The sequence below is a fragment of the Montipora capricornis genome, chromosome 4, assembly GCF_036669925.1.
Source record: "Montipora capricornis isolate CH-2021 chromosome 4, ASM3666992v2, whole genome shotgun sequence".
NCBI classification, from domain to species: Eukaryota; Metazoa; Cnidaria; class Anthozoa; order Scleractinia; family Acroporidae; genus Montipora; species Montipora capricornis.
In genome coordinates this window covers 54,490,677-54,514,784 of record NC_090886.1, presented here as the reverse complement: position 1 = coordinate 54,514,784, position 24,108 = coordinate 54,490,677, and the positions used below count along the sequence as shown (strand labels likewise).

General features: G+C 38.9%; 2 protein-coding genes, 1 long non-coding RNA gene and 1 pseudogene across 5 annotated transcripts in view; all 4 read right to left on the bottom strand.

Moving 5' to 3' along the window:
• Positions 1-120: 120 nt before the first annotated feature.
• LOC138046837 (uncharacterized) lies at positions 121-8,906 on the bottom strand. Its single transcript, XM_068893415.1, has 2 exons — positions 8,041-8,906; positions 121-860 (listed from the first exon to the last, which is right to left on the bottom strand). The coding sequence occupies exons 1-2, from the start codon at positions 8,904-8,906 to the stop codon at positions 143-145; spliced, it is 1,584 nt and encodes a 527-aa protein (XP_068749516.1). The 3' UTR covers positions 121-142.
• Positions 4,902-7,925, bottom strand: LOC138047517 (uncharacterized). Its single transcript, XR_011131863.1, has 2 exons — positions 7,683-7,925; positions 4,902-7,566 (listed from the first exon to the last, which is right to left on the bottom strand). It is a non-coding gene; the product is annotated as an uncharacterized lncRNA (long non-coding RNA).
• Positions 8,907-11,932: 3,026 nt separating the features above from the next.
• On the bottom strand, positions 11,933-14,044 carry LOC138046836 (uncharacterized; annotated as a pseudogene).
• Positions 14,045-17,441: 3,397 nt separating this feature from the next.
• LOC138047513 (beta-ureidopropionase-like) overlaps positions 17,442-24,108 on the bottom strand; it is a 30,219-nt gene continuing 23,552 nt past the window's right edge. For all 3 annotated transcript variants that reach the window (XM_068894397.1, XM_068894396.1, XM_068894394.1), the window contains exons 7-14: positions 23,578-23,632; positions 22,210-22,324; positions 19,827-19,908; positions 19,544-19,586; positions 19,410-19,436; positions 19,205-19,245; positions 18,186-18,272; positions 17,442-17,710 (exon numbers count right to left, since the gene is read on the bottom strand). In XM_068894397.1, the coding sequence (XP_068750498.1) occupies positions 17,621-17,710; positions 18,186-18,272; positions 19,205-19,245; positions 19,410-19,436; positions 19,544-19,586; positions 19,827-19,908; positions 22,210-22,324; positions 23,578-23,632 (540 nt within the window). In that variant the 3' untranslated portion in view covers positions 17,442-17,620. The remainder of the gene's footprint in view (positions 17,711-18,185; positions 18,273-19,204; positions 19,246-19,409; positions 19,437-19,543; positions 19,587-19,826; positions 19,909-22,209; positions 22,325-23,577; positions 23,633-24,108) is intronic.

Sequence of the window (24,108 nt, the reverse complement as noted above, 5' to 3'; positions counted from 1 at the left end):
AGCAGCCAGGTGATGAGAATGAATAAACGTATCACTCAGATGGTGTTATTTTGATCAAACTCAAATTCTCTTAAGTAATATAAAAGGGAATGTCTAGCAGCTAGAAAGGAGAATTACGAATCCGATCTTGGGAGTGAAAGGGTTATGCACTAATGATGGGGTCCTGCATGTTGCACAAAATGGCACACACACACCACATTTGATTCACTACCCCAAAGAGGCTCAATGGAATAACCCCATCAAATATCAGAAAATTCTTTACCTTATTGATCGCCCTCTCAACATGGATTCTTAAGCTAGCTATTTCCTGTGTTGCAATCACATCTTCAGCTGACATCTGTTCAGACATTCCCAGGAAAGGAGGAATATTTAAGGAAACACCAAGGGGAAGAATGTCTTCAATAGTAAAGCCCTTATCTGCCATTACAGAGTCCCCATTTGAAAAGGGAAGGTTCAAGAATCCACTTCGCTCTACTATTTCCCTGTCAGATATGCTCCCAGTGTAAAGTTGCCCAATAAATGTAAAAAACCCTTTTGGAGAAATTCCCACCAGTGCCTTTAAAGTGGTATGGTGTTTATACGAGCTAAACAATTCACTATTTAGAAGAAGGCTACTAGGCATTTCACATCGCACCTCCGTGCAGTCAATGATGACCCTTGTGCTTGGATACTTTGCCTTAAAGTCCAGAGGCATTGTCTCGTCTACTAGTTTTCTGGAAGGCCAAATATTTATATGGCCAAGTTTCATATACATATAGTTAATCCAAGAAATGAAAACTCTGCTTACAGTTGGCTGAGAAACATTAAAAAGATGAGCTAAATGTAATTCAGCAAAACCTTGTCTTAGCCAACAAAGGAGACTAATGTTGCGCATGCGCCTCATCACCCCGAAAAACCCGACACCACGGCAAAATGAGTGCGCATGTTCCGCTTCGAACACATTTGATTCATTTGATTCGAGCTTTTGAGCTCTTTGTTTTTGAGTTTATTCGGCGGTGAAGGAAAAGTTCTATTGGACCTTTTGATGATCAAGATCTCACGCTCAACATGGACTCGACAGAAAAACTAAACAGTAGTTCCGAGTTGTTTCCAACGAGAAAGTCAAAAGAGGTAAGCTTATTTTAGGCATAAATATTTATTTATTTATGTCGTTTCCATGGAAGTTATCTTTGCCAAACCATGTTTGCTCGTGTTTCGGTCACACCGTTGAAGACCTAAAAGTTGTATATTTTAAACTGATAACATTTTTCGTTTACTGTTTTTCGCCTAAGGGCAATTCCTCTAAAAACGCGGAGGGTTTTGACCAAAACAGAAGTTTTAACTTCTGACATGTGATACGAGAGCCATGGATTTTTCTGTGACCTGGTTCTCCAAAGCAAGAGCAATGGTTTGTATGGTAGATGGTGATGCTCTTTCTTTTCCAGCTCTGTGTTGCTTTGCAGGACACACTAGGTTGTGGTATGATTAAATTTAATTGATCTCTAGATTTCTGTTGATTTCATTGTCCCAGTCATCTGACCTGAAGAAATCTTGTGGAAAGTGTTGATATCTGGCTGGCTGTCATTTTGACTGTCATTACTTTCAAGATGTGAGCAACTGTTTTTATCTGCATTGTTAGACAAAACCTCTTATTAAGTCAGTTAAGTCAGTTAAGTTGTTTAGTTTTTTTGTAGAGGGATCTTTACAAATAGGGCACAGATTTCCATGTTTTTTTCAAGTATCTTAAGTGACATCTGTGCATGAAAATGACCAAGTGATAATATTATTGTTTTACTTTGATCAGTTTCCTGTTGTTTCTTAAACATGTCATTTATTCTTATTCCAGTGCTTAAGTCTAAAACTCTTTTTTGGTGTGTGTGTGCTGATCTGGTCAAACCATGCATGGCAAGCAACACTCCAGATTGTTTTCAGAGATTGTGATGAGGATTTCAACGTTGAATATTTTATTGGTTTTGTGATGAAAAAAGCCAGGGTTGTTATTCATCTCTCATTTTTTCCTGCATGAGATCCTGCATGATGACAATAGTATTACTGCAAATTATAACATCACAGATGTGAGCATGTCAGTGATTAATACAAGATGGTTTCCAAACAGCTCAAAATTGTCTAGAAAAGGGACGATAATTATTTACTTGCCACACCTTCTAAGTCAATGTTTGAACAAGCAAATATAATTTGGTTTTTTAATTCAAGTAAACTGTCTTACTTTCATTAATATAGCTGTATGTTATTCTAGTCTTTCTCTTGCTGAGCATGGGTTTGGATATAATTAACTTCTGAGAATGCTCCTACTTGTAATAGTCTTACTAATGAATATATGGTACTTACAACAATAAAATTAGAGAGATATTTGAGTTACTGTATATTGTGTTTTGTGGTAACACATACCATAGTAGTTGTTGTGGTTGTTGTTGTTGAAAAGGAATCAGATAGAGTCATTGTGGGTCCAGATAGAGCCATTGTGGGTCTATCATTGGGTAGTGAAACTGGATCAGTTGTGCATAATAAAATGTTAGAGTATGAAGCAGAATGCCTCTAGTCTTGCTGGATGTATGATTACATTCCTCTCTCTCAGTATCTTTACACACAGTGCAAAATTTAGGCTGGATTTTTGCTGGTGCAATGCATGCAAAAAGTGAAATCAGTATTTTCCAAACACATGCAGGTGAATGGTTTCTTATTTCATTATCATGATTCTCATGTCTCCCCACCCTCATCCCAGCAATTCTCTACAAGGTGATCGACAAAGCTGGAGAAAAAAATTACAGTTACCAGCCAGCTGCAGGAAAAATACTGGAAAAATATTTTCAACGATGGACCACTACCAAACTCCATGTAAAAGGGAAACATCAAGTAGCATTGGAGTCAAATTTATACTTAGTTTTAAAACTTTTTTGCGATCCTCTCTTAAAATTAAGACTTATTTTCTTTATTTTATTGCCTCGCTCTTGTAAAAGTAACTAGTGTTGTAAAATACGAGAATGGAGGGCAGGTAAGTGACTTATCCAAGTTGCCGAATGAGTGGGATGCGGGCATGAAAAGAACTTAAGCTTATTTCTCACTTTCAAATGATTCCAATGAAACAAACAGACGATTTCCTCATTCAACAGAAGCAACATAAGCCATTTTCGCAGAAGGAATTATCATTCTGCCCTTGCAAAGATGTTTACCCGGCGTTTTCCTTCTCAGTGCACAGTTTTCCCCCCAGAGGTTTACCAACGCAGAGACCATCGCGACTAATAACATTACGAACTTCGTCCTTTTGCTCTAGCGCTCGAATGCAGGTAAAATTCTCCTGGTTTGAACTATAGTTTTTTGGTTTGAAAAGACACACGGAAGATTAGTCTTTCAGGAAGCTCTCTTCAAAATTTAAACCTTATCAAAGTAGTGTTGTCCTTATCATCGCAAAATGAAAACAAACACAGAGAATTTAAATTGCCGCCATTTTGCCGCGCTGTTGTTTCTATTGCAAATTTAATTGGTACCAGTCCCTCGCGCGTGGAAACGATTCGCGCGTGGCTCAAGCCTGCGCACTCATTTTGCCGCGGTGTCGAAAAACCCTTGAAATTCAGTCAAATTCATTCGAAACGCGGGAACATGAGATATGGCGGATGTAGTGCTGTCATCGTTAATATTCATCGCATGTTTCCAAAAGGACGGCACACAATGAATGCAAAGATGATGAGTCATTTGAAAGACTTGGGCATTACCTTATGTTTATGACTAATACTGGTTCAATACAACGCGAAATACGGCGAAGGATCACAAATGAAGCGAAGATGGCGAGTCAAAAGTGTGGCGATGCATTGCAGAACTGGCCAGGAGCAGAGGATGGTTTTGCCTTCCTGGCGTCGTTTTTCCTTATTTAAGAGACTTCAACTCAAAATGGAGTGCTGTTTGATAATAAAGTAAGTCGGATTTAAATTGAAATGTGAGTTTACATTCAAAAATATGGGTAAACTGGCGTTTGAAGCGAGGACAACGATAAATCAGCTAACAAGATGGACTCGAAAAATAGCAGCCCACTGGTGAAGAACATCTCAATTCGCTGTAAAGCTTCCCAACCTTGAAATTTTGAACCACATGGTCGAAGTTGAGTCGGGAATTGTTCTGGAGAAGAAATAGGGCTGATTTTGAAACTTGAAGCGAACAGATGAAGCCAAGACGCAAGGCTTTACTTTACGAGTGCTCCAGATTATTTAAATTTCCTTGGCAAAAAATATTTTAATTCCCTTTTTCGAGACTTTTGTCATAGGCCGTGATACGGGAATTCCCGCTTGCTGCATTAAGCCCAACAACCAAAGAAAAGATTTGTGTAAAGAAATTGTCATTAAAAGTGGCAAGGCTCAACACAGCAGGTTTCGTGTGACACGGTGTTGTCTACAAAATGGCTCCAAATCTTGTTATGATATCATCTCACTCTGCCCTATTGTGTCTTTGACATGGCACACTTTCACGTCTGTAAATTAAACCACTGAAAAGGCATTAAATTTGAAGCTTTTTTCAATTTGTATTTTGTCATATTGCCCTAAGCTGCGAGAGTTTCAAGTTGATGAAATGACGCGCACAAGTAATTCTAACTCGGAGTACGAGACTCAAGACGGCATCTCATGCGTTCTCGTGGCCAAATCTTAGAAAATATTTCGTGATACGGGAATCGCCTTTAACAGCCGACACACAAATATCAGAAGAATAATTTAAATTAAACAGTTTAAATTTAAAAGTGGCAAGGCGCGCGCAAGCGACCAGCAAAGTGAGCCTATTGTCCTATTGAAATCTGCAACTTCGAGCTAGTTGTTTGTTGGAAGAACAGTCATAGGACGTCCCCTCAATGCTATCCAGTCATTGTGGATACATCAAATACTAATTTTTCACAAAAATGTGGAGAATGACACTGATTCGCAGTTAAATTATTTATTTTTTTATTTACAATGCACTTACACGTTTTCTTGGTATAAAATTTACCTACTCATCTCAGGCAAAGTATTATTTACATTTGTGTAAAACTGCTTCAGGCGAGGGGAAAAAACGAAATTATCACAGATAACGTAATTATATACACTATACCACCAATAGAAATAAATGGTATATAGTTAACTATACTAAATAGGAGATTGACACTGATTCATTTATAAATACATTCCAAAATGACATAACCAGGTAAAACATTTGTGGATGTAATCCATAATGTGAATACATTCAAATTAACAACAATCTCAGAGAAAGAATAATATTATATTCTTAACTAAATAAATAGTACTCAATCTACAGAACAGGATATCCCATTCGGTTGCAATATTTAGACTTATGATACCGGAGTACATACCAGCAAGTACCGGTACGAAAATCAGTACTGAGCAAAATAGTGTTCAAAAATTGCTTTTTTAAAATAGGATTTTAGATGTGCTGTTTTGATTATAAAGAGGAAGTCATTCCAAAAGTATTTTCCAATAATAGATAGGCAGAATTTTCTTACATTGGCTATAGCATGAAGAAATAAATACTACAAAGATGCATCCTGAGTTGAATGATTATGTTGCTCCAAAACCAGTAATATGGAAAAAAATTACATGGCTTATTGCCACAAAGATGATCATGCACAAATAAATGTGTACATTTTAGCAATATCGTGAAATTTCAATAGACCTATGGAAACATACTGTGGGATGGGGGAACATCATGAATGATTATAATAACTTTATTTTTTGAATTTTATAAGCTGTGACAATGGGTTTTCATAATCACTACCCTGCAACATAGAGCCATGCAGTAAATATCGCTAAATAAGTGAATAATTAACAATTATTCGCCTCAGGCTCAGTGATTATCTGTGAATATTCACAGAGACGAAGTCGAGGTGAATATTTAACAATTATTCCATGAGCGCGCGTTGGATATGAGATGGTAAATAGCCAACGAGGCGCGTAGCGCCGAGTTGGCTATAACCAGTCTCATATCCAACAAGCGCGAATGGAATAATTGTTTTATTAAATTCCTTTAAACTCCAAAAGTTTAGAAAGTACGAAATGCGAGCGAAAAAAGCGAGCAAATCATCCGAGCGAAATCGAAAAAACTTGATGAGAACCGATGCGATGTCGTGTAACACCTTGTGGTCAGACAGACGCAGGCTCGTCACAAAAACATTTCTTACCTTTTCGCGTACTTCTAAACGTCGGAATTTAACCCAGCTGTCCAGAAAAACTTTTTTTTTGCTTTCTTCAGAGAGAAATTTCGCTTTCCGGCGAAAAAACTTTTGGCTTGGCAACACTTAGATCAATCATTTACCATATAAGGTCAAACTAAGGTATATGAGCTGATAACCGAGATTGAGTTAACCAATCAGAGCACGAGAATTGCATTATCCGAGGTTGAGAATTTAATAATCACCGATAATCACTGACCCTGAGGTGAACAATTGTTTTAGTATAAATACACAGGTGACTATTTCAAAAAAGAGAAGAAAAAAACATTTCAACACGAAATCATCTTCACTTACAGTGGCAAAATGACTACTGGCAGCCATTTTGTCGGTCGAGGTGATTATCGGCTGATAATCCGAGATAGCAAGCCAATGAGAGAATAATCACCTGTGTATTTATACTAAAAGATATTGTTTAGACAATGTTTACTGAAAACGCTTAACCTTGATTATGACATTCATACGTTAATTTTACTAACTTTGTTACAAATATAATGAATATGATCATGCCAGGAAAGGTGATGGCCAATATAGATACCATACCCAAGTATCTTAAGATTGAAACTGGTTCAAGGCATTGACCAGCTAAGTTTAATGAAGGAAGTAAGTTGAAATTTACTTTCTGATGAGGATTGAAGATAAGATATTTACTTTTCTTTAAATTTAAAGTTAATAAACACTTGGTAGTTCAGAGCTATTGTGAATTAGAAGTTCATCTACATATAAGGAAGATATCTGATGACAAGCATTGATGTGCCAACCACAGGAACAAAAGAACCTTTTGTTTCAACAGCCAGCGAGCCTCTGGTTGGCACATTAATGACAATAGTTAAACAATAAATTATCTTCCCTACAGTGTTTTGGCATGCTGCATTGCAGAGGTTTCCCCTCCACATGATGTACAATCTAAACAAATATTTACAGGGTGTCAAGTGGGTAAAATGGTCAGAAAATGAGAAAATCGGGGGTTTTTTTAACCTAAAAGTAGAAACAAAATAGCAGCATTTGCACGTGAATAGGAAAAGTAATGGAAATGCCTAATTGAAGTCATCATTGAGAGGTTCAAAATTATTGTCTTTAAATCAACATGAAGTACAAGCTTAGTACATTTTTCTCCAGCCACAAGCACAAAAAATACATAATTTTTTTCTGAAAAGCCAGCGAATTTAAAAGGCTCAGAATAATAGGAATAACAATAGCTGGCACATTCATCAACTACCTACAAATTACTACAGTACCCTTATTATCTACCCTCCGATTTCAATCCATGGCGATTTAGTAAATCCTCCACACACGTTGCTATTGTAACTAGTACATCGTAGGAACTGGTGAAGGCGTTGACAACGCTGGCATTTCGGATAATGTTTCTGTGGACAAGAAGGAAAATAAAATACACCAATTTTTTAAAGGACATTAAATAGGGTGCGCTAACTTATGGCTTGAGATTATGAATAAAACAAAAGGAATAGTGAATTCATCTTACCTTAGCAGACTTGACAGCAAGGCCTCGGCTGAACAACCACCTCAATCGATCTATGACAACATTTAACTCGGAAAAATCAATTGTGCATGAAGCCACGGACGAAAAATCGATCACGCGAAAGTGAAAGACTTAAAAGAAATCAACTTCTGCCACTGAACTACCGCTATTCCGAAAGAAAAAAAGGTGTACACGTCGCTGCTGCCATAAAAATCCCTGGAGCAAGTAATCGAACAAGACATCTTTGGCCGCCATTTTGTTTGTTATTTCGCGCGCGCGCGCGTGAAAAAACCTGGGTACAAGCAAAACAATCAACCAATCAGACAAAAGTCTCCTTTGTTGTCTTAGCCTACACAATGACAAAAAAAACTCGTCTACTGGTTTTAGAGACCTTGGTCTCCCTTGTTTCACAGCCTTTGCACTGCCAGCAATATCTTTTCCGGACAACCAGTACTTGATGTTTTCTCCCCCGGCGCCAGGATCTAAATAGTCGTACAGGGCCATCATGGTCTGATAGTTAGGAAATCCAGTATAAAAGGTTACGAGCGAGTCATTTGACTCGATGTTTTTCAATGAAAACAACTGCGCCTCGAGTTGCTCATATTTCTGCTCCAGATCGGCAACTTTCTTTTTCAATTTCAAAACCAAGTCCTCTAGATCTTCATTTTTCACGTGAAGTGCGGATAGTTTCTCTTGCAGCTCAGATATTAATAAATCTTTCTCAGATTTCTCGAAAAAATCAGAGTTAGATTCTTGGTCCGGTGTCTCTATTTCCGCTGTGTCCGGAACAGACGTGGCGCCACCCATATTTGTTTGGGATGAATTGTTGCACACAGCTTCGCTGCTTTCGTTCACCGAATGCCTAACCTCGCTAAATTCTGACTCTAAATTCTTTGCCACAGCTGTAGCCGTGAAGCGTGGAGTTGGTGGTGGTCGTTTGCGAGGAGAACTTCGCTTCCACGCAAAGATACTTGGCACAGCTCCTGGTTTGGGCCTAACCTTGTTGTTAAGACTCCTCTTTAAATCTTCAGCCTTAAAATGCCTCGAGCAAACTCTGGTTCCTTCCTTGATAGAAAAATTCGGCCCCACATCTCTTCTTATAGCACGGAGCCACTGTTTTCTTAGGTTTACATCATCTGGCAAACGAAAGAAGGAAACTTTTTGGCCCGTATCTTGGTCTCGCTTATCCTTCTTCGTGCAGAGCGGAACGCAACAATTTGTTGGCATCTCTCAGCCGATCTCCAAGGAGAAAAAGGTCCTGTCGACCAAAGTTATCCCCTACAGAGACTAATAGAATCTTTTCCGCTACTATCCTTCAAGAAATAAAGATTTTAGGATATTTTCGCGTAACATTTATCGCCTCGAAACTTTAATATAATACAAATCTAAGTGCGCTGTAAGTTTTAGCTGGCCTACCAAGCCTCGTTCTCATGTATTCGAAACCAGGCTGTTCCGCGTGGCCGCCATTTATGAATACGGTCTATACGATAGGCCGTTTTCGAAAATACCATAAAAGCCTTTTTTTGTCCCTCCACCTTTTTCACAAGCATTGTTTTTGGTTTGTAAATCCCAAGAGAAACTGGAAAAAATGCTTATGCAAAATCTGGAGGGACAAACAAAGAGTATTATTGTATTTTCGAAAATGGCCTATTACCGTATTAAAATAGGCAATTTTCACAAAGGCGTCATTTGATTACAACTACCACAATTCAGTTTGTTTTTCTTTTCATGTTTAAATTCGGTATTCCCAGTGGGGTAAAAGTAACAATAGCTCTAATTAACATGAGACAAGCAAAACCTGAAGGATTCTGGTACTTGTAGTCATATGGCATCATCATTCAAATCATGAAATGTCCTATTCTGAATGCTTGGACACTTGGAAATTAAAGACAATCACTTTCCAGCTTGACAACACTTGACGCTAAGCATTTCCATATTAGATCATAAGACATATGGTATGAGCTAATAACCGAGATTGATTGAACTAATCAAAACGCTAGAAATTCAATATCCAAAAGATCGAGGTATATCGTGGTATACAAGGGTATATGGAAGTATGTAAGGATATTCAAGGGTATATAGGGTACATCCTAGTTATGCAACACTTTCGAGTGGTATACCGTGGAATATCCCACGAGTCACTTGCATTTTCTTGGTAAAAGGCTCGTGTGTATACCAAGAAAATGCAAGTGAAGAGAGGGACATTCCATGGTATACCATGAAAAAGGGTTATATAATAATTTTATACCATGCTATAGAAAATACAGTGACCAGCAAGGCACAATGGGAAGGTTGGATGTGATACCATTGAATTACACTGATTGATGGGAAGGTTCGATGGAATACTGACAAATATACAACTGCTTTCCTGCATTCTGATTGGCTACATTTTCTATGGCATGGTATAAAAGGGAAAATGGCGAAATGCAAGGGTATTCAAGGGTATATGGGGGCATACAAGGGTTTTTTTTTTAGGTCTACAGAATAAAAGGGAAAATTCGGAGTATAACAAAAATATATATATTTATGTATAATAATTAACAATACACTGTAATAAGGGATACATAAAGTAATTACTCTTTGAATTATATAAGCAGGCGACTGTTGAAACTGTCTGCTTGTTTGGCTGCTCAGAGTGGAAATGAACCGAACAAGAGGTGTCCTCTTATGATATGGAAGCCATTTCTGATGAAGGAAACATTCTCAAGTTCCTTGGTTTGATTGTTTATAAAAAGTTCAAGAACATTAAATGGCAAACCAAACTGCGCTCGACTGCATTAGCTGACTTTCGTCATGTTGACTACCTCCTGTTAGTCATGTGATATCCCTTTAAGCGGTTTTATCAGCTATTTTGAGGTTGATAGGTTTGCATTTATCAAAAAGCCGGGAGTCCGCCAGGGAGGGACCCGAGGGATGATGCGCAAGCAGCAGTTAACAAAAATTCCTGCAGTCGGATTAGTTGCAGGAGCGAGCGAAATTCGTCAATTGTAACACCCAAGCATTTTATTAGCTTTAGAAAACATATAAATGTTAATCACCAGTTTCTGAGGTCCGTCCATATTGGGAAACACTGTGCACTTTGTATGTATTACAACCAAAGGCTAGAGAACGAGCGCAGTATCCAAAACCTCGGGGCACTTATGTCTTTTCAAATCAGTCCCTCTCCCGAGCACCTAAATCCCCAGGGAAAAACAGGGTTATCCCTTTATCTTCTTACACAACAACAACATTACTTTGTATGTTAGGTAAGAGTACAATACTGTAAGTTGTTGTTGTTGCTTATCTTCTTACACACTCAGGACCCATTTGGCAAGATGATTCAGTTGGTAACTGACGTAATAAAAGTACAAGATGACTGACCTCAGTGAGTTAATAGTGTTCCAAAATACCCAACGTTTTGAAGACAAATCACTAAAGAAAAACATCTAGTGTAGTAAAGTAAAGTCACTCTATTTAACGTCGGTAGTTCCTTCAGCTACGAGGCTGGTATTAATGGCAGCCCTTGGTGCGCCCTTTACCACCCTTGCTCTTTCAGTGCTCCGTTTTAAGGGCATTTAAAGCTATAGCTACACGGATCAGAGGAAAGTCGAAACAGACGTTGAAGTCACAGAGGATCGAATTGTGGACCCCTTGCTCTGAAAGCCGCGCAGTAGCCGACTGAGCTACGCCTGCAAATGTTGGTTTTTGAGGAGAGGGGAAAAACGGAGTGCCCTGGGAAAAACCTCTCGGAGCAGAGAAGAGAACCAACAAACTCAACCCACATATGGTGTAGAATCATCCACGAATCGATCTCGGGCCACATTGGTGGAAGGCGAGTGCTCTAACCACTGTGCCAGCCCTGCTCCCCTCAGTACACGATAATCTCTTTTTAGAAAATATTTTTTCGGAAAGTCTCTGGGGAAAATCCACTTTTAAAGGTCTGTTAATTAAAACTTGACCTCCAGTTCTATTCCAAGCTAGAAAAACACTCGTGCACTAACAAAAAATGACAGTGCAATGGAAGGGGTTTTTTATTTAAGGGTAAAAAGTGCAAATATTTTGTCACAAAAAAAGTGCGATCATATTGAACGAACTTGTACAATTTGTTTTCCCGATAGCTTTCGAGACACATAAATAAGCTTTGGTCTTCGGTGCCTCTTGTGAATTTTGCCCGTCTTCTCTTACATCACTGTTATCCTGGCATGGTAGTTGTAGGAAAACTACGCAACTTTAAGGTATTGATTGGTCACACAATTGATCAATAATTATTAATATCAATCTAACGGGATGTCATCCATGACTTTTGTGTAAGATCGCCTGGCCTTAACACTGTTGAGAAATCTATCAAGGTAAAGCGTCCCTGCCCCAGCAGGCAAAACGTGGCTCAAATCAAAGGGATTTTTAGAGGCAGGATCAACCATTCTTCGAAATATGGCTTCTTCATTTCCTATTCCAAAGTCGGGTTGCTCCAAGACGTACTTCCAAGTTTTAATAACACCTTGGATACCATCAAGTATTCTGAGTTTCATGTTTGGTTCAGAGCTGATCCAGATTTTGCCATAAGCCATCTCCCAGCATTCATCTTCAAACATCATAGGGAGAACCTCTCTGGGGAGGTTATGCCTTTGTGTGATATCTCTAAGCTCTTCTACTAAGGACCTTTCCAAGGGAACAAGAGCTTTGATGTTACTTTCGGAGTCGTCAAAAGCGAAAACGATCAATTCTTTAACTGTAGCAAAGAAAAGATCTTTCAAGTCATGATAACGAAGACTTGAAGGTGGAATGATGCTTCCTTGGTTGGTCGTCTGCAACTTCCGGTTAGAATGAGCTTCTTGCTCTAATTCTTGCCTCGTTTTGGTCGAAGACATCGGCGTAGTACTTGTGGTTGCGGCAATGCAGTCAGCCTTCTTTGAAACTATAGCTGCATTTTTTTGTCTTTGTAGGAGCTATTTTCCAAATTGCGTCGGATTTGCAATTATCTGCTCAACTTTATCTGACAAGATCTCGAGAATCGAAGACCTTTCAATGTAATCTACGCCAAACAGGTTGAATGATTTTACAAAGAAGTGTGGCAAATTTTTCTCTTAAGGGCTTCGTGAAGGTTTCGAAATAACTTCATCATGCATTTAGATCTGTTGTTGTCCGTCCATATCACGGAACCTGTTTCTTCAATAGTTTGCAACAGGACGTTCTTCAAGTGAAATGTTACCATACCTTTCGGGTCAGTGGACAGATATACTCGATGGTATTTCTTCAGGCAGCGATACAATTCGCGCTGGGCGTCATTCATCTCTTTGCTTAACAGGAATTCTGCGTGAGAAAATGATATTCTGAAGTCACAGTCAGGGTTTCCACCTTTCCTTGGGGGCTTTACAACCAAATGGAACCCTTCCTGTATAATCTCGTTGACAACGCAAGATGATGGCCATTTGCGCGCTCTTGTGATCCAATCTTGCGATACCTTTGGCCATTCTAATGATCTTAAAGCAGGAACAAAGTCAAACCTGCCCTCAATGTCTTGCAACTGTGAATTGTCTGTGTCCTGGGATTCATTTCCTGACCGAGGATCATCAATTTTTGCGTCGGTCTCGTTTTCAAAAAGGTGCTTAAACCAGCGTTCATCAATTTTTTCTTCCCAGTCTCTTCCTTCGTCTTTTCTTTCGTTTTAATACACTATTTCCAGTAAAAGATTTAATTCTTTAACATTTTACAAAACTGGATGATTAGAAATTATGTTTACTTATAAGTTTGAGCTCTTTTAAGTATTTCACGCCTATTCCATCTCAATAGACCTTTTCACCGATACGGCGGCCATTTTGATTTCTATTGTTTCGAAAGACATTATGGGATGCTCAGGGGGCAAATTAATGTGTATTTGCCCCCTGGGCATCCCATAATAGCTATTCGAAACAATAGAAATCAAAATGGCCGCCGTATCGGTAAAAAGGTCTATTATGTTGTACATTATGGGCGAAGTATCCATTAAATGTATTGGTATGGACGGATTTGAAGTAAAGAGAGAGAATGAAAGATCCACGGCGGTGTGCCCACGTTGTCATCAAAACCTTAAATCATAGGACATTTCAAGTTGTTGTTTTAACGAGTACGGGTGAGAAGCTAACAAAAATGCGTGCAGCACGATCATTTTTCCTTTTTTATCCAATAAAATTACTGTTTAATGGCGTTGTCGTGTTGTCCCCATTCAATAAAGGTGGACAGCAAAAAAGCAACTGCCGTGACTTAATAAGGTGATTCCTCAGAAAAAAAAAGTTGTGGAACTATTTTCTTGAAACTTTCCCTAAATGTTCCCTTCGAATCCCTGTTTTGAGAACTACGATATATCACCGTGCTTGTTTGAGAGATATAATGGACCAATCTTACCCCATTGATACCTGTACAGATACTAATCACGTGCGTTATTTCATCGGCTCAACTTAAAACGACGTCGACTAAAAACGTTTCTCGAGTCGTTGTTTTCAAGATCATAATTTACATCTCTGGGTAAGGGGCTTTGTGTACGTTTTTAGCTATATCTTTCTTTTTTTAGGTATATCTTTTTTTCCTTCGGATAATTTTTTAAAAAATTTTGGTTTTAAAGGGGATAATTTGTACACCAAAATTATAGAATATAAAATGTAGGTCAACCATGCTCGTTTAACCCTTTGGCTACAGGAGATTTGGCCGAAAAACACGTTTTGAAGCTAGTTGAGGGGGTTTTTGGTTACTGTCGTGCTGTTTAACAGCTAAATATCCCTACAAACCCGTTTGCAGGTTGTACACTCCGCGGCCTTTTCAGCCAGGTGCAAAATAAGCGCTTGCAAAGTTCGGGCATGCGTAGAAAGCAAAATTTCGAATTTTTTGGGTTTAAAAGTAGCACAACACTTTCGACTTTCACTTTTTCGCTTTCTCTCCTTCCCTCTCTTTTCGCTTTCCTTGCCTCATTTTTTTTCAACTTGCTGGGCATTTGGTAGGCTTTATTTTGGTGGGAAAAGTTTCAGAGAAACCTTTCATCATCTTAGAATTAGGTGCTCAGAAAGGTAGGTGGGTAATGGCGAAAGCTTTTCATGGAGATTTTCAGGTCAGTGTTACATCGTTTTTTTTGGCCGTTTCTCCAGTTTCCTTGACTAAATTTTGCTCATTCTGGTATAGTTTGAAAGATCTCTTCTCCCTGCAAAAGTTAGTGGACAAAGCTGTTCCTGACCTTTAAAAGTGATGACGACACAAGGGGTAGATGGGACCGTGGATAAGGGTGGACGTATTTTGCCAGATAGTAATCAAAGGGTTAAAAGTAAAACACCATCGTACCTGTCTATCTCGTGTCACGTGTCTGTCTATCTCTCCCATGTTCTCGGAATGCGCGCACTTATTCGCAAAGAATTATGGGTAATTTTCAACTTCTTTCAAATGTTTTGAAAACTAATTCAGCGTGTATGATCAACTTACGCCATATTTTCAATGTCGTAAATTTGATCCAATTTATAAATATTGACACACCATATGCGCAGTGCAATACTGAGGAATCACTTTGAGGACCCAGACCTCGGTAACTTCGTTCCTAAGGTATCTTGTCGACGACAATGGAGACCCTAGGGACGAGGTTGAGACCTCAGAGGCGCGTTAGGGTATATACCTCGTGCCAGGATGCCATATAGTGGCCTAACATATAGTCGTCCATATGCCCTACTACGTATCATTACTGATCAACTCTGTCCATACCACTGTCCCTACGACTGGTCTACTGAGTGCATGCGGCGAGAGCTACTGAAATTTAAATGACCAATCAGAATTCAGAGAGCGGGAAAAACCGTGCTATCAAACGTCACTTGAATTGTACGCAGTTATATAAGGGGCTAGAAAATCTTTTGAAAGGTTTTGTGGCAACTTTTTTTCAACAAACTATGGCGCCAAAACTGGGTTGCTAGCAAGCGGCTTTCGAACGTTCAGCTGTTGTGCTTAGTCTGTTATTTGTGCTTTTTCTAATGATTTTAAGACGAATTAATTATGATAATAATGAAAAGAGTTTAGTGCCAGAAGATGTCAAAACTGTATTGATAATGTATTTGGGTTAACTTCGCGAAAAAAAGACTTTGGTGGCGTCCTTTCGACAGGGTAGATCGACAACAACGTCGTTTGCGCACAAAAATTCACCCTTTCCGATGAGAGGGAAAATGATTGACAGGATAGTACAGTTTTGACTGCCGCGCGTAATGCGAGCGCGGGTTCCGTATATGCAAGGCTGTGCCTAGCACTGATCAACTGTCCCTGACACAGATCAACTGTCCGTAGCACTGATCCACTGTCCCTAGGAATGATCAGCCGTCCCTAGCTATCATCAACGGTCTCTACCACTGATCGACTGTCCCCAGTACTGATCAACTGTCCCTAGCACTGATCAACTGTCCCTGGGTATGATCAACTGTTCCATCTACAAGGGTAATGAATAAGTAATATGTCGCCGCCGTGAAACCAGTTAAGGTAATTCCCTTGAAAATGACGTACTATCCAGATTTTTTTCAAAGTTGGCACAATTGATATTCATACACAGGACATTTTAAAAATGTAATAAAAAGACGGGGTCACCGTGCTTGTTTTCGCGCTGTATGCCCTATATTCTAAGTGTTTTTACCGAATTACGCGAGAAGCGTTCGAAACTAGATCAACCGGAAAAATTGTTGTTATGTAGCAAAAGCTATTGAGTATTACTGAAAACTTGAACTTAATTGTTTGTCCGAGCTATAATCTTTAAGTAAAGTGAATTGAACTTGCTCAATAAGCAAAGAAATGTAAGCAAATTGGACCGCTACAGTCATCACCTTGCACTCATGTGTCTGGCTCCAAATGCAGTTTCACGTCATTTATATGTAAATACTACAACTTATACTATCCAACTTTTTTTCTCCTTAAAATATGTTTTCCGTGTACCTATTACGGGTAAATAGAACTACTAAAAATGGGGGGGGGGGGGGGGGGGTGTCACCGTGCTTGTTTCTTCGCAACACTATGATAATGCATGGCAAAGAGGCAATTTCGGCTTCAAAATGATCATTTTCCGCGAAAGGACAGGGGCGAGTTCCAAAACAACACCTTCTTAACCGAGAAGAGTTATCATGATTGCTCTTAAAAGCTCTGGCCGGGGTGAAACGCCGCCATCTCCGAGTTGCAATGTTATGCGCAGTATGAGATGCGCGGTGAAAAACAAGGGAATCACCTTAAACGTTCGTTTTCTGGTCGAAATGTCTGCTGTAGTCTTTCATATCGTTAAAACATTGATGTGTTCGGGGCATTTTTTCTCAGTGCCCGCTTAATACGGACACCTGGATAATACGGACAAGATGGCATGTCCCCTTGGTGTCCGTATTACCTGGGTTCCACTGTATCCATCTATCTTGATCAAACAAGCTTGGTCAATAAAGGATTTACTACATGGCTATACTTCTCTCTTCTCGTTTTCCATGTTTCCATGTAATATCACTTTTTGATTTTAACTGTTGTATTTTCTGATTCCTGTTGCAAAAGACATTCACCAAACTAGTCCACATCTTTTTTGGCGCAGTAGTGAGAGCACTTGCCTCCCACCAATGTGGCCGGGGTTCGATTCCCAGACACGGTTCTCAATTCTCTACCATGGATGCACCGAGAGGTTTTCCTCCAGGTTTCTCTGGGGTACTCCGGTTTTCCTTTCTCCTCAAAAACCAGAATTTGATTTGATCTGCGTGGATTTGATGATTTCCCTTTACATTGTCCCCAACTAGTGTTCCGGCGTTAGAAAATTAGACACTTAAATAAAGTTCCTTTACACACAATTGTGCGATTTTACTAGAATCACTCTCAGGAATGCCTTTCATCCATAGTTTACACGTACTTCAAATGCAGCACCAAGCTACCAAATTGCGAAAGATAGGCTGATTGCGACCTGAAATATAACAAAATCTTCCATGTTTTTCTTCACAATAGCTTCAATTCTACACTTCATCGTGAATGATCTGCCGCTTGTAGTCTGGCTTCACAGCCTCTGTTAATGACTTGGCGTACATTTCTAGGCGCGATGTCATCTGAGAACAAAAAACATTTGTCTCTTAAAATACGAAGTAATCACAAACAGAATCTTAATTGAATAAGAAATTTACGTTTATTTACGCCAAACTTTCGGTTTAGCCTAGAGTTTGTGGATGCAATGCGAACTGTCTCTCATATTGTATCCATCACTTATCTACTCTGTAAAATGTTAATAAAATAGTAGTAATAAAATACAAAAAAAAATTAAGATACGTTAGAAACAACACTGGGAATTTCGTGTCCAACTCTTTGGCTGGATTGTTAAGTACATATGGAAAGATTTATTTGCTCAATACAGTACGTAAAATGAGGAAGAAGATACAAGTGTCCGAAAAGCTATCCATCCAGTTTCATTTCATTTAACTGAACCAAAAGGTTAGCCTTTCGGCCAATAGCCGCAAAGTTCTCCTCATTTTAAACAAGCGTTTCTATACGCAAAGGTCTTAAAGCTTTAACCTTTGCGATACCGACCTGAAAACACCACTTGTCTTTCACTTGTCTACACTGATTCAAGTCCACCTCAGTTACAAGAAGGCCATCACGAACTCTAGACAAACCCTAACGATGGAATATTAAAAAAATACATTCAAGACTTTCAAGTTTTTCACATGAGGACTATGCATCATAGGCCCATCTGATTGATTTACTGTCAGAAGTTGTTTTTTACAGGTCACAGGTCACAGGTGCTATTTCCATCAGAAAAGGGACAGAGAGTGCTTAAAATGTCTCTACAAAGCAGTAATTAGGTGAACATTGTTTTAGAATATACCACACAAGCTGAATAACTGTTAGACCAAAAACTTACTTTTTTTGAAATCCGAAGCGGGAAGCCATCTTGTTTCTCTTCGGCTGCTTGGAGGTGAATAACCTCCGAGCTAGCCGGCCAATCACCGTCCGCGAAAAGAACTATTTATTTGTGTGGTTTATACGAACATCGCTGTACGAAAGTCTTTTAATGTTCTTTTTCCGCCTCGATAGTTTTGTAGGAGTTTCAACTGCAGTTCATTGTATTCGGGTCTTGAAACCGGGATCTCCGGATCTAAAGGCAAGCGCCCTTACCACTGGGCCACACTGCCTCATGAAGATTTGTGTTAACATTTGTGTTAACTCCACTGGGATGAAACTTCCGATGCATGTAGGTGGGGAAAATCACCGGCCCCCGGCTCTTAATGACTGCCCTGAAGAAGATCAACCATTTGGCCACGTACCTTGAGGGTCGTCTTCTTTGAAACATTTGTACAGCCAACAGTTGTTCATTGATGTAAGAATCTTAAAATTATTGTTCCTAATTAGTTTGATATGACCGAGGGTGCCCTTGGTACAAACCCAGTAGGGGAATCGAGAAACAAAAGAAAATTCTCATTTTAGGCACACTTGCGAACAACAATCTGCCCCGGAATTCTCAGAGTGAGTCGCACCATTAAAATTCCATTATTGTCTCCGTGACCTGTGCCGTGTGGCAGGTAAAAAATACCTGCTGATTGACTTACAGGTGTGCGACTGCCATCGGGTGCACTGACGTAAGAAGAGCCTAAAAAGTAGAAGAAATTGCAGATGAGTCCACTTGCAAACATGCGTCTCTTTATAACAAAACGCTATAAAAAAGCCAAACACAAAAGAACTGTTTACGTAGCTAAGTCTTCTTTTGGATTATATCAGTGTTTGAGGCAAGAAGCAGACCAGATTGAAACGTACCGTAAAAGTGTCCGAAGTCCTTATGAGCTGTGGAGACAGGAAAAAAAAACAAACATTTATTGGGACAAATGTTTCAATACAGAAAGAAAGGAGTTGAAATGATTTACAAAGGATGAGTTCATTCTAGTAGCTACCTGGCTTTCCATCCCCTGAAGTAAACTCATGTTCAAAGACTTCCTGCAAATGGCAAAACGGAAATCAGGATACCCTTTATTAAACTGTAAAATATCTCAAATAGCAAGTGCCCCCTTTGAGATGTGATCTCTATCAACTGAAACCGACAAAAAGACACTCCTTTTAAATTTATCACAAACGTTCCACCGAACGCAAAATCAAAATAAATAAATAAAGCAAAATCTTTTTCCACGGAATCAAACTGCACTATTTTGTATAGGTAGTTCAGCAATCTTCACTTACTGTTCCGACTCTGTTAATTGCCACAGTGAAGTAGTTATTGGCGATGGATGCGCAACGTGCTTCTATTGGCCACATGGGTTCACTAGAGAAACATAAAATACATGTACACACCATATCATCTTTGGTGCATATTCTATTGCAAATGGTACTGATTTATGCAAGGCGAACGTGAAATTCTTGCACGCAAAGTGTATCTAAAATTTGTAACTACAGGTAAGTTCGAACAGTTGATGAGCACAGAGTGACAATTCAGAGTTATTGTATATTGGAGATGTAATGTTTTTAGACTCAGGAGAGAACTACACACTAGAGCCGTTTATATGAGAGAAAATAAGCCGCGGCTTACTCTGGCCGCGGCGTACATAATACGCGAAAGGAAGAGACGTAGGTGATTTTAAAAAAAAGTCAGTAAACAAATAAAAGATAACAAGCTATAACAAAATAATTATGATTATACGCTATTCTAACATCATCAGCTCAAAAAAGTGCATTTTATAAAATCTATATTAAGTATAATATAAATAATGAAAAGAACAAAGCGAATGTGAGACAATGATTAACATATATCAAATACAAGGTGTTACAAATGAACCCACTGGGAACTTGGAAAAATCCGAGTCCCAGATGGGATTCGAACCCACTACCCTCCGTGATCTAGTACGGATGCTCTAACCACTGAACTACTGGAGACTCTATGGTGAGCAAGGGTGAAATGTGGGTATTTGATATATGTTAATCATTGTCTCACATTCGCTCACTTTGGTGGTTGGTTGGCCGCATCGTTCACAGAAATACAGGCAACTGTATTTCAATGATGCTCTCAATGTGACTGCGCGATGCAGTTATGAGCTATGCTGTCAGTCGATATTTGACTCTGTGGCTGCGTGATGCAGCTCGAGTCAAATACCCACATTTCACCCTTGCTCACCATAGAGTCTCCAGTAGCTCAGTGGTTAGAGCACCCGTACTAGATCACGGAGGGTCGTGGGTTCGAATCTCATCAGGGGCTCGAATTTTCCGAGTTCCCAGTGGGTTCATTTGTAACACCTTGTATTTAACCCCAGAGAAAAAGAATTGTATACTGCTGTGAGACTTAGTGGGGTATATAAATCCTAAACCATAAGTCATAGCTGTATTGCAAAAAAAAAATAATAACTTGGCACCAATTGCTTGACACTAACCCCTTCCAACCCAAGAGGGACTGTCTCAAAGATTTTACTTTGTCTAGCACCAGACAATTTTTGCTTCACGTAGATACGTCATCGCTTTAAGATGATTCAGGACAATTCAACAACTCAACAACTATTTGATGTCTGTGACCGATCTTAGTTTCAACTAAATACATGTAGGAAAGCCGGGTTTGAGCTAGGATTTGATCACTGGGGGACAGTTGGTCCCCTTTGCTAAAATTGTGGGAGACATTTTCATTTCATGAGGGGGACAGCCAAATTTTTTCCGTTTTCTTACGTTCAAACAAAAAGGCACGACAACAAAAACATTTTATTACCTGTTACTTGTAATTAAAAAATTAATACAAGCAAGAAAGTTAAGAAAATGGTGTTAATGGCTTGCGATTGACCATTGTTCTCTAAAAACACGACGCTGTGATGGTGTTGCTGAGTGTATCCCCCATAGTTTCCTAATTAACAGCATCCACGTGTTCGTTACAGTCGTTGTGTCTTAGGAGAGTTGAGGTTCTAAAATCTGTACACCTTTTTCCGATGCCAAGGGGTTTGTTTTCTTAGATTTCCGACAAAAGTAGCAGAACATCGCCTCCTTTTCATAGCCCAACAACGTGTGATCTCGCAACCAAGTTTTCTGGAAAGATCGTGTTTTCGTTTGAGCCCCATCTGTTTCTTCCTCATTAAAACACTGTTCTTCTTCTGTATTTTTTTGCTCTGGTCAATCTGGCTTCGATTTGAGGCAAAAAAGCTATCTATTGGACGAATACGTTTTCGCTGTGTTATTCGTCACGCTTGGTTGAAAATCAGTAGAGTGACTGAAAACTGACTCTAAAATGAACGTAAAACGCACGATAAAATTCCTCCCACTGTCTGTGTTTCAGCTTGTAATTTTTGTACTAAACTGTATCTCTTCTTGTGTTCTTCCTTCTGAGTTTTCCCCCAGATTTTGAAGGGGACAAAAATGTCCCCTTTGCCGTATTTCAATATCAGTGCGGGATTGGCGCAATGGCGCAGCCTGGCTCAAACCCTGGTCAAAAGCATAAAAATCTGGTTAGCCAGTCTTCAGGAAAGCGATCCGAATGTGTTCAGATTTTCAATTAAACTGATTGTAGATTATGCATGTGACTTGATATTATTTGCTCATGAATGGGGCCCAGTTCAGGGGTGCTGGAGAGAGTTTTAAATTTATTAGTTCACACCTCAGATCTCCAACTGTGGCTGAAGGATTAAAGCAGATTTCTGCACCATTGATTGCGTACATGAGCCAGTTGAGAGGATGATGGCGTCCATAACAGATGTTCACTGCAATCCTACCTACATGACACAAGCAAAATCTGACAAGAGTAAAGTACAGCTTCAACTATATAAACACCGCAAAAGTGTAATTTTTTTTTTGAAACAAGTACAAAAGATTTTCATTGAATACATAACAGAAGTTTACATTACACTTAATTGAATACCAAGATACATATAAAAACACAAATACAACTTATAATATGACATACAAGCCAAAACAGCTAATCGCATACTGACATGCATGGGAACTGAGTGAACAATCAAAGAGGGAGAATCAAGTAAATTGAATCATATAAATTTCTCAGCTTTGTATTTAAAATTAATCTTATTACACAAATTCAGACAAAATAATTGAGCTATCTTTTAGCTTGTTTGAATAGATGTAATACATCATGTATAAAAAAGTATAGTTAAATTTTGTCACAGCCCCTTGCCCAGAAAGGCTTTGCTTGAACAAGCCAAACACGATTTCTTTAGGTTCTGGATTAAAACTAGTATTGTTTGTGCCATTAAACCACCTCACCACTTGAGGAGTAAAAGACAAGGTGAATTGGCAGTCAAGAAAAGTGTGGTCTATGGAATCTTTTACTTTTAATTCCATATCTTTTCAATTCCTTTTTGGTCACTACAATTCGGTGAAGAAAATTGAACTTTAATTCTCTTAGCTTAGTTTCACATCTTAAAAGATTCTCCCCATGAGGCACTATCAACTTCCAATTATTGGAAGTGGTTTACTCCAACGCTGTAGTTGACTGGTGTAGTTTAAAATTTAAAAGCTGATAAGTATCCCGAGATTATAATTTCTCTAAATTTAATTCTATGTTCTCATCTAGCATAAAAGATGAGGCCCCTTGGACAAAACCCTCCACTGCCGTGTTATCCATCTCTCCCACTTTTTTTGACATAAAGCTTGGTATTGGGCTTAAAACTTGGTAGTACTTAAGAAAATTTGATTTACAGTTATACTTGGAAAGAAACTCCTGAAAAGTAGCGGCCTGATTCATGAAAAAGTGTAATGACACAGTGATATCTTGAGCTGAGCTGTAAATTGTTTTTTCTCCACTATAAACATCAGCAGGAGATAATTATTATTTTTGGACGTTACAGGTATGTCGGTGTTTCTTGACAGGGTATTGAATATATCTGTTAACAAACGGGATGTCAGACATGTCGGGGCCAATAAAAAAACAATGAACAGTCAAAACCTAAGAGGTTTTGGAAGGGTTTGACTTAAATTATTAGTCAAGACAATAATAATTATTATTACATACCAAATTGTGTCTGAAAAACTGGGTGTCCTTTGTCACCCTCCATGTAATATGTGGACTTTGAGAAACATGAAAACAAAAAAAGTTAAGCAATGCTCTCCTTTGAATTGCAGAGTCTGAAACTATACAAATGGGTATTGCAATATTACAAATGAAGGATATTATTATTTAAGAAGACAACTTAAAATTTAGTAGAGAATTAGTAACTGTTGTTTACGAATGGCAAACCTAAAGAACCTATCCAAAAGGAACTTCTTTTTAAACCAACCCCAATACACTCTTCAATTCTACTCATTGCAAGTAAAGGGCACTCGGATAAAGGGTAGAGATGACACATCATTGTTCACAACTATACCAGTCTGGCAGTCTATCAGTCTAGAATATCTAACTCCACTAAACTGGCTTTCTTTACATCTAGCGTAGAAAGCATACTACTATATGGCGCAGAAACCTGGACCATGAAGAGAGACCTACAAGAACGACTTGATGGCACCTACACTAGGCTTCTCATGAGAGTGCAGGATCACCAAACCA

What these genes read in the sequence shown, in the direction of transcription:
- LOC138046837 (XM_068893415.1), bottom strand. Translation starts at nt 8,906, where the DNA reads ATGCCAACAAATTGTTGCGTTCCGCTCTGCACGAAGAAGGATAAGCGA. An exon ending in CCAGTAGACGAGTTTTTTTT is followed by an intron (nt 861 to 8,040) that starts GTCATTGTGTAG and finishes GCGCAACATTAG; the next exon opens with TCTCCTTTGTTGGCTAAGAC.